This window comes from Musca domestica, unplaced genomic scaffold (genome assembly GCF_030504385.1).
Source record: "Musca domestica strain aabys unplaced genomic scaffold, Musca_domestica.polishedcontigs.V.1.1 1, whole genome shotgun sequence".
NCBI classification, from domain to species: domain Eukaryota; kingdom Metazoa; phylum Arthropoda; class Insecta; order Diptera; family Muscidae; genus Musca; species Musca domestica.
Genome location: NW_026712114.1, coordinates 39,883,738 through 39,897,874, shown reverse-complemented (window position 1 = coordinate 39,897,874; position 14,137 = coordinate 39,883,738). Strand labels below are relative to the sequence as shown.

Sequence of the window (14,137 nt, the reverse complement as noted above, 5' to 3'; positions counted from 1 at the left end):
TTCAGTTCTTATTTCGTGGAAAATTTTTCATTACGGCCAACGATTTGATGTGAAGCCAATGTAGCTGGTTTTTGATATTTCGAAGTTTAAAAACGAAACAACCGACTTACATGCATTTTAAGATCTTCTCGTGTTGGAGCGCTCAAAAACTTCGGCGTATCGCATTTTACTGTCAACAATTTTCGTACGTTCGAAAACACTGTGCTTCGACAATGCCAACAATAGTCTATACAACACTTGAAGAAAAATGTGTAAAAATGCAATGGAAAATAGATATTAACGCAACTAAATTATATCTAATCATAATAATGTTCAAAATAAACAACAATAAATAGTATGCTTCTATTGCAACTGCACTTTAGTTATCAGATACAAATTGTTTTATTTTTTGTGGCTGCAACTCGATGGGGCAGAGACAATAAAACTGAGTTGCAAGTTTACCACGATAATTAGTCGACATTGAACAGCCAACACTAAGCTCTAACATTGGAGTTGCAAGTGATACGCGTTCGCGTTTCCACCCCATAGCTGGACACCAACGTCCAGGACTTTTTATGTGAAAAAGAAAAAAACAAATACAATATATTTGGTTTTAAAAATAAAAAAGCAAAAATCCTTAAAAGTGAAAAAGAATAAAAAACAAATCCTAAAAGAAAGAAACTAAAACTTAAAATACCCATTATAATGGCTCCCTCATTACAAACCAGATTAGTGTTATTGAGCTCGCTATGTTTACTAATACCTGCGAGTCAAGCAGAAATACGCAGTCGCCCCTCCAAAAGTGTTAGTGCAAAAAGTAATAGCATTCACGATGGCCATAACACACACAAGCAGTCAAGTGGCAATAATCCAGCGGATAATGACTCTTCGAGTGCGTCCAAGTCAGGTTTTTCCACATCCTCGCAGTCGCCAGTGAATACGGATTTCATCGATAAAATGTCTTGGAAATGTGCCAACAATGCCAGTTGCCTGTTCAACATGGCCAGCGGCATTATTAATTCTTATCGTCGTGGAGAAACGGTCCATTTGGGATTCTTAGATTTGGTTAAACTGCCGCCATCGAAGAAGACCAAATCGAAATGGAATGCCACTGAAACCGGTCGCAGTATGTCCACATTTGTAGATTTTATCAGTGGCAATGCTATACGGATACCGGTCGGCCCCATGGTCTTTAGTGTGCAACGTGACGAAGATGATGCCAACTACATTGAAATTGCACTCTTGAAGAAGGCAACCAGTAGTACAGGTATTGTCTTGATGTTTGTCCGTTTATTAAAAAAAGTAGAACAAGTGGCAGTGGCTGTGAGAAGTGTTACACTTTCAAATGTGTGCAAAGACAAGCAAAGAAACAGGAAATGCTTCTGTCAGGAATGTCGTATGCGATGGACATGAGTAGATAGAATGTTTATGGATGTCTATTGCATGGTTTAATGAAATATTCGTAGTTTTCAAATATGTATTGGAGTAAGCCTTACGGGCATTTTTATGCTAAAATATAAAACAATGCTTCGATAAATATAACAAGTAAGAAAGCTGTATGTTCGGCCGGGCCGAACTTTGAATACCCTCCACCATTTGGAACTAATTTGGCAATTTCAAAACATAAATAAATAAATAAAATTTGTTAAAAATTTTATTAGAATCTTAAAAATACCGAATGTAGTCACTATATTAGGGTTTACACGACGACGTGGACATGCAAAGGCAAATTTTGTCATAAGCCACCTGTTCAATATTCAAATGCGAAACTTAAAAAAAAGGTGAATAATGTAGCTAAAATCATTAAAATACCGAATATCGTTATATGGGGGCTATACGAAGACATGGACCTGCACAGACAATTTTCCGTCATAGCCTGTAGTATCCACTACGAACTTCAAATATCACATTTGAAACAACTTCGGTGAATAATGTCGCTAAAATCATGAAAATACCGAACATAGGGATGTACCGTTATATGGAGGCTATACGAAGGCGTGGACGTGGACCTAAAGAGTATTTATATTTTTGATCCGTGTAAAATTAAAACGAAAATAAGTAGAAATGAGGACATATAGCAGTTCCACTCTTTTTATGGTGTTTTGAAAACATTCCCCATATATTATTGAGGAACTAGTATTAGTATAGATTATTTCCAAGTGAAATCATTGGCAACTTTGAAATTTAAATTTGTAATGTGTAGTAAATGGTGGATTTAAGTACAAGCTTTTGTATAGCTTCGATATTGGGTATTTTGAAGATATTCACTTGCCTGTAATTAAGAATCTCTCTCCGATAATCTCTCCGTTCAAAAATTTAAGTGTAAATCAATTTTTCGACATTGCTTTCATAAACGGTAACAACCAACATTAAATGCTACCTCTTGTTATTTCAAACGGTTTCATTCAATTAAGGTAGTTATAATTTTACACCCTACATCACAACGTGGTCAAGATATTATGTCTTTGTGCATTTGTTTGTAACAGGCAAAAGGAAAGAGATAGACCCATAGTTCCTTTTGATGATATGCATAGAATCAAATTCTGAGTCGATTTATGCGTGTCCGTCAGTCTATCTGTCCGTCCGTCTGTCCATGTATTTTTGTAAACAAAGTACAGTTCGCATTTATTGCCCTATCCAGATGAAATTTTGCACAAATCATTTGTTTGGCATAAAGACGGGCCCTATTGAAATTGGAGATAATCGGTCAAAATTTAGATATAGCTCCCATATATATCTTCGTCCGATTTATCTTTTATTGTGCACCAAACGTGTAATATCAGTCCGAATAGTATGGAATTTTGCACGTACGTTCAGATTAGACCTGAAAATAAGTATGCCAAATTTGATCAAAATCGGTTCAGATATAGCTATAGCTCCCATATATATTGTTCATCCGATTTGTCATTTTTGTCCTCCGCAGCCGTAATATGCACTCTGTAACAACAATATTTGGGGAAATATATCAAATACAACCCAGAAATAAATTTGCCAAATTTTATCGAGATCGGTTCAGATTTGGATATAGCTCCCATATATAACTTCGTCCGATTTACCTTTGATTGTGCACCAAACGTCTAATATTTGCCCAAATTGGATGAAATTTGGCACTTGCGACCGAATTGAGTCTAGAAGCTAGTATGTCAAATTTTGTGAAGATCGGTTCAGATATAGCTATAGCTCCCATATATACTGTTCATCCGATTTGTCATATTTGTTACCCACAGCCGTAATATACACTCCGTAACAACGATATTCAGGGAAATATATCAAATACAGCTCAGAAATATCTTTGCCAAATTTTATCAAGATCGGTTCAGATTTGGATATAGCTCCCATATATATCTTTATCCTATTTCAAATTAATTGTGTACCAAATGGGCAATACAAATCCGAATTTATGAGATACAAATGCTTCGGCATATTTAGTCCTTTGAACTTTAAATTATAATTATAATTATAATCATAGCGTGTATGATTGAATTCTCCGAATTCTCCGTTATGCGCAGCTCTACTTAATTAGCAAAGTGGTGTAGGGTATCATAAAGTCGCCCGCCCGACTTTAAGACTTTCTTTACTGGTTTTTATTCCTGTATTTCCCCAATATTAATTTATCATTTTGCGAGTTTTAACAATCTTTTGAGATAAATAAAAAGTAGAAAATGTCAGGAAATTAACTTTCTTACAGAAGAGATTGGCACAATTCCAATCAGCTTTAATGAAAAATTAGTTAAACCATTTAAAAGTCAAAAAATTTGACAAATGAAGAGATGGCTCCACTTAGACAGCAGTCTCAAATCGTCTACATTAGTCAGGACCTTAAACTATATTACCCTGTCTGTATTTTCTGTTTAAATGAATTTAAAGGATTACTTTTATTTATGGTGAAGGACCAGAGTCGAAAGTAATATTTTTTATTCCTATATGTTTCCAATATTAGTTTAATATTTTTTCGAATTTTATCCATATTTTGAGATACATGAGAAGTAGAAAATACTGGCAAATGTATTTGCTTGTGGAAAAGTCCGACATAATTCCAATCAGCTATGGTGAAAAATTATTTAAACAATTTAGAAGTCATAAAACTTCAACATTTGCCCAATGAAGAGTTGCCACCAAATCGGCACCTTTCTCAAAGAGACAACACTCGTGAAAAAATGTTATTACAAATGTGTTAAAAAAAAAACTAACAAAATGTTTATCCAAGCATAATTTTTGAATTTATATGTTAATTACAAGACCAATTTACGACCTTATCACGAGATAATCATTTACTTCTAAATACATAAAATAAACATAAATATTTACTTCTAAATATTCATCAGAGTCTCCATACAGTACTTATATGCTGATCGGCATGAAATTCTAAGATGATTGGTATTAGAAATTTGAAATGAGTGAATTCTGATTTTCGGTTTTCTGTATATATCATAGATCCGAAGACATTTCTGTTTATAGTTATTTTTTTCGCGGAAGACTACCAATATACTACTACTGATTTTAAGTATGTTTAACGATTTCGATGCAGTTTCAACCAAATTGAATGTAATTTGCCAAGTATGGTTCTTAAATGATACTATCCCACACAAACGAACAAAAATTTGACCTTAATTTTGAAAGCTGGTCCACATGTTGCAATTTTTATACCCTCCACCTTGGAAAGGAGGGTATATTAACATTGTCATACCGTTTGTAACATCCTTAAATATTCGTCTTAAACCCCATAAAGATATATATTCATAATCAGCATAATGATCATAATGATTTAACGATGTCCGTCTGTCTGTCTGTCTGTTGAAATCACGATACAGCCCACATTATTTGACGTAGAGCGCCAAAATTTAGCAGAGCTATTTGCATTGTGTCTAGGATGGTTGGTATTGAAAATGAGATATATCGGTCCACGTTCTGGTATAGTCCCCATATAACGGTACCTCCCCATATTCGGTTTTTTTATGATTTATGCTACATTTTTTTACGGATTTGTCTGTAAATTGGTATTTGTAGGTCATAACGGGTCCCTGAGCGTGTGGCAAAACATTGCATGTATAGGTCAACGTTGTGGTATAGCCCCCATATAAAGGTACCTCCCGATATTCGGTATTTTAGTTTTTTTGCCACATTTTTTCACGGATTTGTCTGAAAATTCGTATTTGTTGGTCATAATGGGTTCTAGCTCCGGTGGCGAAACATTGCATGTATGGATCCATGATTTGGTATAACCCCCATATAACAGTACCTCCCGATATTCGGTTTTTTGATGGTTTTTGCCACACTTTTTCACTGATTTGTCTAAAAATTGGTATTTGTGGGTCATAATGGGTCCTAGTTCGTGTGGCGAAACATTGTAATTATAGGTCCACGTTTTGGTATAGCCCCCATATTACGGTACCTCCCGATATTCGGTAATTTGATGATTTTTGCCACATTTTTTCACGGATTTGTCTGAAAATTCGTATTTGTTGGTCATAATGGGTTACAGTTTCGGTGGAGAAACATTGCATGCATGGGTCCATGATTTGATATATCCCCCATATAACGGTACCTCCCGATATTCGGTATTTTGATGATTTATGCCACATTTTTTCACGGATTTGTCTGGAAATTGATATTTGTAGATCATAACGGGTCCCTGAGCGTGTGACAAAATATCGCATGTATAGGTCCACTTTGTGGTATAGCCCCCATATAAAGGTACCTCCCGATATTCGGTATTTTAGTTTTTTGCCGCATTTGTTCACTGATTTGTCTAAAAATTGGTAGTTGTGGGTCATAATGAGTCCTGGTTTGTGTGGCGAAACATTGTAATTATAGGTCCACGTTTTGGTGTAGCCCCCATATAACGGTACCTCCCGATATTCGGCATTTAAATGGTTTTTGCCACATTGCTTCTAATGTTTCTTTTACCCTAAGGTGGAGGATATTAAAAGTTTGGCCCGGCCGAACTTAATGTGTTTTTACTTGTTAAATCTTAATAAGTCGTGAATTTACAAACGAAACGGTAGCGTCCAATCTCTATGGTATGTATGAAGGTCTTACACATAGTTTTACAGGACTAACAATTCCGTCGGGAAAACTAAGTCATCGTATATACAAAACGATGGATGATCCTTACAGGACTAAACAATTTAGTAGGGATGACTATATCTGCGTATCTTCAAGTTGATGGGAGACATCAGACTCCGGACGGAGTCCTCGCAAAAATGGCTCGAATTTGGAGCCCTGAACTTAAAGGCGTTTTTTATATCCTACACTACATTACGGTCAGGTTATTATGTCTTTGTGCTTTTTTTTTGAAAAAATGGAGAAGAAAACGAGTTAGACCCATAGTAACTTTTGAGGATCATAGAATCACTTTCTGAGTCAATTTATGGATGACGTCCGTCTGCCTTTACAAGTAGCATTTATTGTCCTATCGAGATGAAATTTGAAATTTTATAGCTCCTTTATATACCTTCGTCCGATTTGTCTTTTTTCCTCTTGTAAACCAAATTTAATATTAGCCACATGCAACCAAATTGAGCCTAGAAGAAAGTATGATAAATTTGGTAAAAATTGGTTCAGATACAGCAATAACTAATATCACATGCAGCTATGTCAAATTTTATGGAGATCTCTTTATATATAAATACAGGTCTCATATATATCTTTACCTGATTTTATGTTTATTTTGTACCAAATGGTTAATATCAGCCCAAATTAAATAGATTTTGGCACATGCGATCAAATTCAGCCTGGAAATTTAGTGAACATCGGTTCAGATATAACTATAGGTTTCATACATATATTATTATCCGATTTTGTATTTAAGTCCCTCACATGTGTAAAATGCAATCCAAAACAAAAGTATTTGGTGAAGGCATACAAATGCCTCTGCTAAAGGTTATAGATATGGATTCAGATTTGGATATAGCTCCCATTTGTATCTTTATCCGATTTCACGTTTATTGTGCAGCAAAGGTGCAATATCAGCTCAAATGGGATATATTTTGGGGGAAACCGGTTTCAATCTATGTCAAATTTAGTTCACATAAACTTGCAGGCTTTTTTATTTTTTGTAATCATATTTTCTATCCAAATTACCCTGTAATCATTCATTTTTCACGATCAACTGTACCATTTTATAATGCAAATAATTTTGGCAACTTCAACACAAACACCAAATGTATTAAAATTTATATTTAAAATGTCAAATTCTTAATTTGATAATTTTTTATTTCTATATTTTTGTTTTTGAAATTTATTTTGAAGTATATTTTACTACATGAAATGAATTTATGGTTTTACGCATTGGTGACATCGCAAACTAATTGCCTTTGCCAATTTGAATTTTTAAATTACTCAACGAGTTACACACAAAATTTTAATATCCTTTTGGTTTCAAAATTTCATATTCATATGGCTCCAATCAATTTATTTTGAAATATTGCATGCAACTAAGACTTTAACCATAACGAGAAGCAGAATTATATGTAATGCAATATGTATCTTCTAATTGGAAAGATATTCCACGAATTCATAGCAATGGAAATATTGCTTTCTTTTTGAAACTAAATACCTACACAGATATTTAGTTGCATATTTGAATTTGCAAAAATATTTCAAATATTATAGATGTATTATACTAAAATGTTCAATTTTGTAGCGCGCCACGGCATATTAGGAGGAGGCGGCGGTGGTGATGGCGGAGGTGGTGGCCTGCTGGGTGGTAGCGGAAGTGGAGGCGGAGGAGGACATGGTGGAATTATACATCGGTTCAAGGAACGCCACGAAAAAGAGGATAAAAAACAAATGCAAATGTATGTGCCCATGTATTTGGCAGCCACTACTTTTGGTTGGACTTTGGTGGCTGCCAAATTTGTTGGTCTGTTGACACTGAAAGCTCTGGCAATTTCAAAAATAGCTTTTGTGGTTGCTGCTATGGTATTGATGAAAAAGTTAATGGATAATGATTCAGAAAAGTAGGGAGAAGTCCATATAACCAGCGAAATTTGCAAAATATATAAATCATGTTTCTCAATTTCAGAATGATGTACCAATATCCGGAACACTCACCCTACATGATGCCCTACAGCATGGATTATGGTATGCACTCAATGGCTGCGGGCCCCGGAGATATGGCAGGTTCTGATATGTATGCCGGTGGCTTGCCAATACATGCTGCTGCGGTGGCACCACTGGGTGGTCATGCTGGTGGCCATCCGGGCCTGGAACATTATGCAGCTGAGAGTTCAGTACATCAAAATATTGCCGAAGCCCAAAATAATACCCAAGTTCTGGCAGCGCTTAATGCAGCCGGTTTGGGACAAAAAGTTAAACGTGAAGATTCATGGCTTGGTCGAAGTAAGTTTAAATCCAGCATATGATATTCACAACTTGCACATTCTTATGCACTCACCATGACAATAATTATAGCACCCCACTTAAAGCACTCCTTTGAACCTGAGTTATTTTCACAATCATCACCATTCTATTTAAGAGAGAAATACAAAATATCTTCATTGAATATTTATGATGATCTTATAAAAGTTGCCGCCGTAGCAGCTGCCGAAGTCGTGGAAGAAAATGAAAAACGTTTGCAATGGAAAGCAAATTTACTTGGCATGGACGTCGAAGAAGTCGAGGAAGAGGAAGAAGAAGATCAAATATTCAATGAAGAAGAAAGTATAAAGGATACCTTGCAATATTTAGGAATGGATATACGCAAAAGAAAAAGTAATTGGTAGTTCTCATATATTATTTTGTAAATATGTATTTGAAACACTCAATCCACCATATATATGAAAATCAATGATCTCGTTATAAATTAAAATAAAATAAACATTTTTTTTACATATTTTTAGAAGTAAGTATAAGTTATGAATAAATATTGAATTCGTCATTATCAGTACGATGAAAATGCATATATATTTTGGATAGTTGCATGAAAACCAGATTAAATAAGCTTTATCCACACAAATACCGTGAATTGGAGCATCAAATGCAAAAAATTGAAATAGGGATGCATAAAATGGATAAATTGAGCATATGCTAGAATATACAAATAATGTTTTTTGTACTTATGAACCCCAAATAATACATATATCTTGATATGAATAAAATTCTAAATGTGTCCGTCCACTTAATCAATAATTTCTACGCATATGTGTTTTGAGACAAGCGAAATTCAAAAATAAACTTAATCAATACACGCCATAATCCTAAATACCTGTTGAACATGAAATCACGTCTTTCAGCACATACCAATGGAAACGAGATAGTCCTATAGTTCCTTTTGATGATATTCATAGAATTACATTCTTAATCGATTTATCCATGTCCGTCTGCCCATATATTTGTCTAAGCAAAATGCAGGTCCATTCGACTGTGATGAAATCTTGCACATATAATGTTTTTCCAATGCTTAGTGATAATTGGTCTAAATTTAGATATAGCTCCAATAAATATAGTGCCCCAATTTAAAGTTTATTGTGCACAAATTGTGTAATAACAGACCGAAATAGGACGAATTTGGGAGAATTCAATCATACGCCCTATGATTATAATTATAATTTAAAATTTAAAGGACTAAATACGCCGAAGCATTTGTATCTTTTAAATTCGGACTTGTATTGCCCATTTGGTGCAAAATTAATTTGAAATCAGATAAAGATATATATGGGAGCTATATCCAAATCTGAACCGATCTCGATAAGATTTAGCAAAGGTATTTCTGAGCTGCATTTGATATATTTCCCCAAATATTGTTGTTACAGAGTGCACATTACGGCTGCGGAGGACAAAAATAACAAATCGGATGAACAATATATATGGGAGCTATAGCTATATCTGAACCGATTTCCATCAAATTTGGCATGCTTATTTTTAGGTTGCATGTGCAAAATTCCATACTATTCGGGCTGATATTACACGTTTGGTGCACAATAAAAGGCAAATCGGACGAAGATATATATGGGAGCTATATCTAAATTTTTACCGATTATCTCCAATTTCAATAGGGTTCGTCCTTGGGCCAAACAAATGTTGTTTGAAAAATTTCATCTCAATCGGATAATAAATGCGACCTGCATTTTGTTCACAAAAATACATGGACAGACGGACGGACTGCCATGCATAAATCAACAAACAAATGCACAAAGACATAATACCCTGACCACCTTGTGGTGTAGGGTATAATTAGTTCAGATTTAGATTTCAATTATATTATTCGCCGAATGTGTTATATTAAAATTTTGGCAGGAATTACCAAATTTAGGTAGAATTTGTAAAAGCCTTTGGCAAAAATCAATTAAGATTTAGCTATAGGTCCCATATAATTTATATAGAATGTAATATTATTTTTCATCCAATTACATATCTAGGTCCAACAAATCCATATTATACACTCCACAAAAAGGACCTTCGGTACAAGATATTAGAAACATTCTCAAAACACCTTTGGCAAGTTTTGTAGAGATCGGTTCAGATTTGGATATATTCCCCATATATAATTCACGATAATTTGATGTAATCTATACATCAAGGATGCTATAATTAGCCAACTAAGTTCTTTCATCCGATTTTATAATTAAATATTCTGAAAGTCAAAATATTCACTCCACAGAAAATACACTTGATTCGAGAGTTTACATCCAACAAAAATTTTCCTCAGTTAAGTTTTGAAGAAATCCATTAAGATATAGTTTTCATATGCCAGTTTCAATTGATTTCAAATTAAATCCGTTCTAAAGCCTTAATATGCAATAATACTTAAATTGCCAACATGAACGTTTATTTGCTACAGGCGACTCTACTAAATATTCATTCTCGTGTTGGGTAACATTAAGTCGGTACCGCTCTACTTTTGCCTTTTCTTATTGATTGTTAGTTTTTTTAATTTGGCATGCGAAATTTATAATAACCAGTATAGTTTCGGTATTATACACCAAGGTTTTCGAAAATGGTCATATTACAGGGTAAGATAAAAAACTGCAACAAAGTCAAACGCCATAAATTTTACATTTTTTAATTTTATTTAATTTTATTGAATATCATCAAATATTGGAATAAGTTTAGATTTGTTCGAATTGGTCACCTTTGGCACGAATTCAAATCGCTAATGAAACCGTCACACGCTGCCCGAATTTGGCTCTGCGGTATTTTGGCCCATTCCCTGCGAAGCGTTTGATTGTGGTGATCGACACTTTGGTATTTTTTAGTGCCAACCTTGCTTTCCAAAATACTCTAAACTCAATAGTCTAACAGATTGGTATCCGGAGATTTTGGTGGCCATTGTGCGCTGGAAATGAAGCGAGGAACTTCATTTTGTAACCATTCTTGGGTGGTGCGTGCTGACTGCTGTTGGAATGACCAAGGTCTGCGGCCAAAATGTTTGCGTGCTTTATAACACAAAGGCTTTAATACGCCCTCCGGCGCTTGAGCTATGGTGGCCAACCGAAGGTGCATATTTTCAGTAAACACGACCATTTTGTTTGTTTACAAACTTCTGGACAACGAATTTTTTCTCATCGGAGAAAACCAAATTTGGCAGTTCACCACTTTCGGCCAAGCGAAGTAAGTCATTAGCTCTTTTGAGTCTATTTTCTTTCTGTTGCGATGTAAGTTCTTGCATTTTTTTTGGAATTTCAATCTTTGCCGAATGGAATATTGCGATATGTTCAGCTCAATATCCATTTTTCGGCCACTGCGATGCTGGGTTCGATCAAGTTGCTTCTTTACTTTTCGAATCATTTCTGCTGATGTTGCTGTTTTTTCCGTCCACTTTCATTGTCACGGTAACGAGCGATGGCACTAGACACAAAAGATTTATCCACATTTAAATGCTGGAGTGCTCTAACGATAGCCACTTTTGGTTTTCCAGCCAAATATAAAGAAATCACACTATCACGCTTGAATTCCATCACGAATAACTTTTTTTTTCCGGAAAATTCTCAATTTTGATTTTGTACGCTTGTAAACAATATAATAAACTGTCACTGGAATAATTTTAAGAGCTGTCGGACGAGTGGCTTAGATATGAAAGCAGTCTGAAGTTGGTTGCAGTTTTTACATCTCACCCTGCATGTACTTTGTCAGTACAGCTTCCATGTACATTCGGCACCTTTTAAAATTAATTTTAAGGATGGTCATTTATAGTTCTTAATAAGTATTTAGTCTTATGGGAAAAAAATCAATTTGAACCAGTATTGTGTTATAGCCGAACCAGCCAATATTCGATATTGTGATGTCTTTGTAAAATTTTCAACGGAGTTTTCTGCATGGATACCTAACCTTCTTAAAGTAATTGGTGTGTGTATGTCCGAGATTTTTATAGCATTTATATAATGGCACGTCACCCTTTTCAATATCATTCAACTGTCGAAATGCCTACTACGGTGTATCTTACGTTGTGTTCCTCAAACTACAACACTTTTTTACAACTTCGTACTTGAGCACCGGTCTCGTGGTCAATAAACCCATTTTACTTCTTTGAAAAAATAAAGAGAAGACATACAAATATAAAATTCGCTGTAACTAATTTTTACAGGGTAATTTTGACGGGGTGAAAAATAGCTCGGAATGGCTGAAATGTTGATTTTGAAGGATTTACGATTTCTAGAAAATGTTACTTTATTAAATGCCAAATCAATAACCAATGTTAATTGCATTGTGGAAACAATGCTAAGGCAAAAATAGCCTATTTAAAAGAGTCATGCAATTCTTTTTATACTCTCCACCGTACATAGCATGGAGGGTATATTAAGTTCGTCATTCCGTTTGTAACTCATCGAACTAATAATTTTAGACCCAACAAAGCGTAAAATTCTAAGACGATTTAGCCTTGTCGGCCCATCCGTTTGTTGTAATCTGGTTATAGTCAAAACGAATTAAGATAGGAAGCTACAATTTTGCACAAATCCGTCTTTCGTCTGTAGGCAGGTCAAGTTCTATGATGGGCTATATAGGTCCACATATAACGGTGCCACATTTTTCAATGGAATTGTCTGAAATTCTACACAAGGAGTTCTTTATATTTACTTATTTACTCCTTGAAAGAGAATTGATTATATAAGTCCACGATATTCTATAGCCCCCATACAAAGGTACCCCCCGATATCCGGTATTTTGATGATTTTAACTGAAATGAAAATCCACACAAAGAGTTTCATGTGAGTTCTTTACCTCCTGCAGAATTATCTAAATCGGTCCACGATATCGTATAGCCCCCATATAACGGTACCGACCGATATTCCATATTTTGATGATTTAAGCCACATTTTCAATGGAATTGTCTGAAAATGCTCACATGAAGTTCCTTGTGTGCACTTTATCCCCTAGAAAAAATTGTCCATATAAAGGTACCCTCCGATATTCGGTATTTTGATGATTTCAGCCAAAAGTTTTCAATGGAATTTTCTTAAAATGTACAAAAGGAGTTCCATGTGAGTATGTTACCCTATGAAAGAGAATTGTCTATATAGGTCCACGATATCATACATCACCCTGTATAACGGTTCCTCCCGAAACTCGGTATATTGATAATTTTTGCAACGTTATTCACCGGAATTGTTTCAAATTTCGTATATAAAGTTCGGAACAGTTACCACAGGTTATCACACAAATTACTTATGCAGAAGCACGACTTCGTATAGCCCTCATGTAATGGTTTTCAACTGAGCGGTATGTTCCGACGGATTTTTTTTTTTTTTTTTTTTTTTTTTGAAAATTTTTAAGTTTCTTGCAAATTATGGAGTGTATAAAAAGTTCGGCTCGCCGCTTTTTTACTCGTTTCTATTTTTATTAAAAAAAATCAACAAAACCAATTTATTTAATTTTAAATTTTCTAATTTTTATTTATTTTCTTTTAATTTCCAGCAACACCAAACCTGAGACGGCCATTGGTTTACAATTACTTAAATCCATACTCGCACTACAGGCAATAAACAAGAAAGGATATTAAAGGCCAGTGTTTAAAAACCGACTACTTCAAAGCGGCAGAAAGAAAATGTAAAAAAAAACAATTAGGGGAATTTTTATGTAACATTTAGTTTAAGAATATGAAATACACACACACTTACCAATCGATGGGACACGCGGAACTAGCAAGTAAGTTTTTTCCATATTAGTAGAAAGTAATAAATTTATTTATTTGTTTTATAAATAACAGCAAAACATGCTC

The 14,137-nt window shown here is 34.6% G+C and overlaps 1 protein-coding gene across 2 annotated transcripts; it reads left to right on the top strand.

The window, feature by feature from the left end:
* Positions 1-467: 467 nt before the first annotated feature.
* On the top strand, positions 468-14,132 carry LOC101899631 (uncharacterized). 2 transcript variants are annotated; one of them, XM_059128829.1, is made up of 4 exons: positions 468-1,246; positions 7,625-7,940; positions 8,006-8,322; positions 13,834-14,132. In XM_059128829.1, the coding sequence occupies exons 1-4, from the start codon at positions 685-687 to the stop codon at positions 13,899-13,901; spliced, it is 1,263 nt and encodes a 420-aa protein (XP_058984812.1). In that variant the 5' UTR covers positions 468-684; the 3' UTR covers positions 13,902-14,132. The 2 variants fall into 2 exon arrangements, with proteins under 2 accessions (XP_058984812.1, XP_011291987.2); XM_011293685.3 differs by lacking the exon at positions 13,834-14,132 and adding an exon at positions 8,395-8,808.
* Positions 14,133-14,137: the final 5 nt, after the last annotated feature.

What these genes read in the sequence shown, in the direction of transcription:
- LOC101899631 (XM_011293685.3), top strand. Translation starts at nt 685, where the DNA reads ATGGCTCCCTCATTACAAACCAGATTAGTGTTATTGAGCTCGCTATGT. An exon ending in GAAGGCAACCAGTAGTACAG is followed by an intron (nt 1,247 to 7,624) that starts GTATTGTCTTGA and finishes TCAATTTTGTAG; the next exon opens with CGCGCCACGGCATATTAGGA. An exon ending in AGATTCATGGCTTGGTCGAA is followed by an intron (nt 8,323 to 8,394) that starts GTAAGTTTAAAT and finishes CAATAATTATAG; the next exon opens with CACCCCACTTAAAGCACTCC.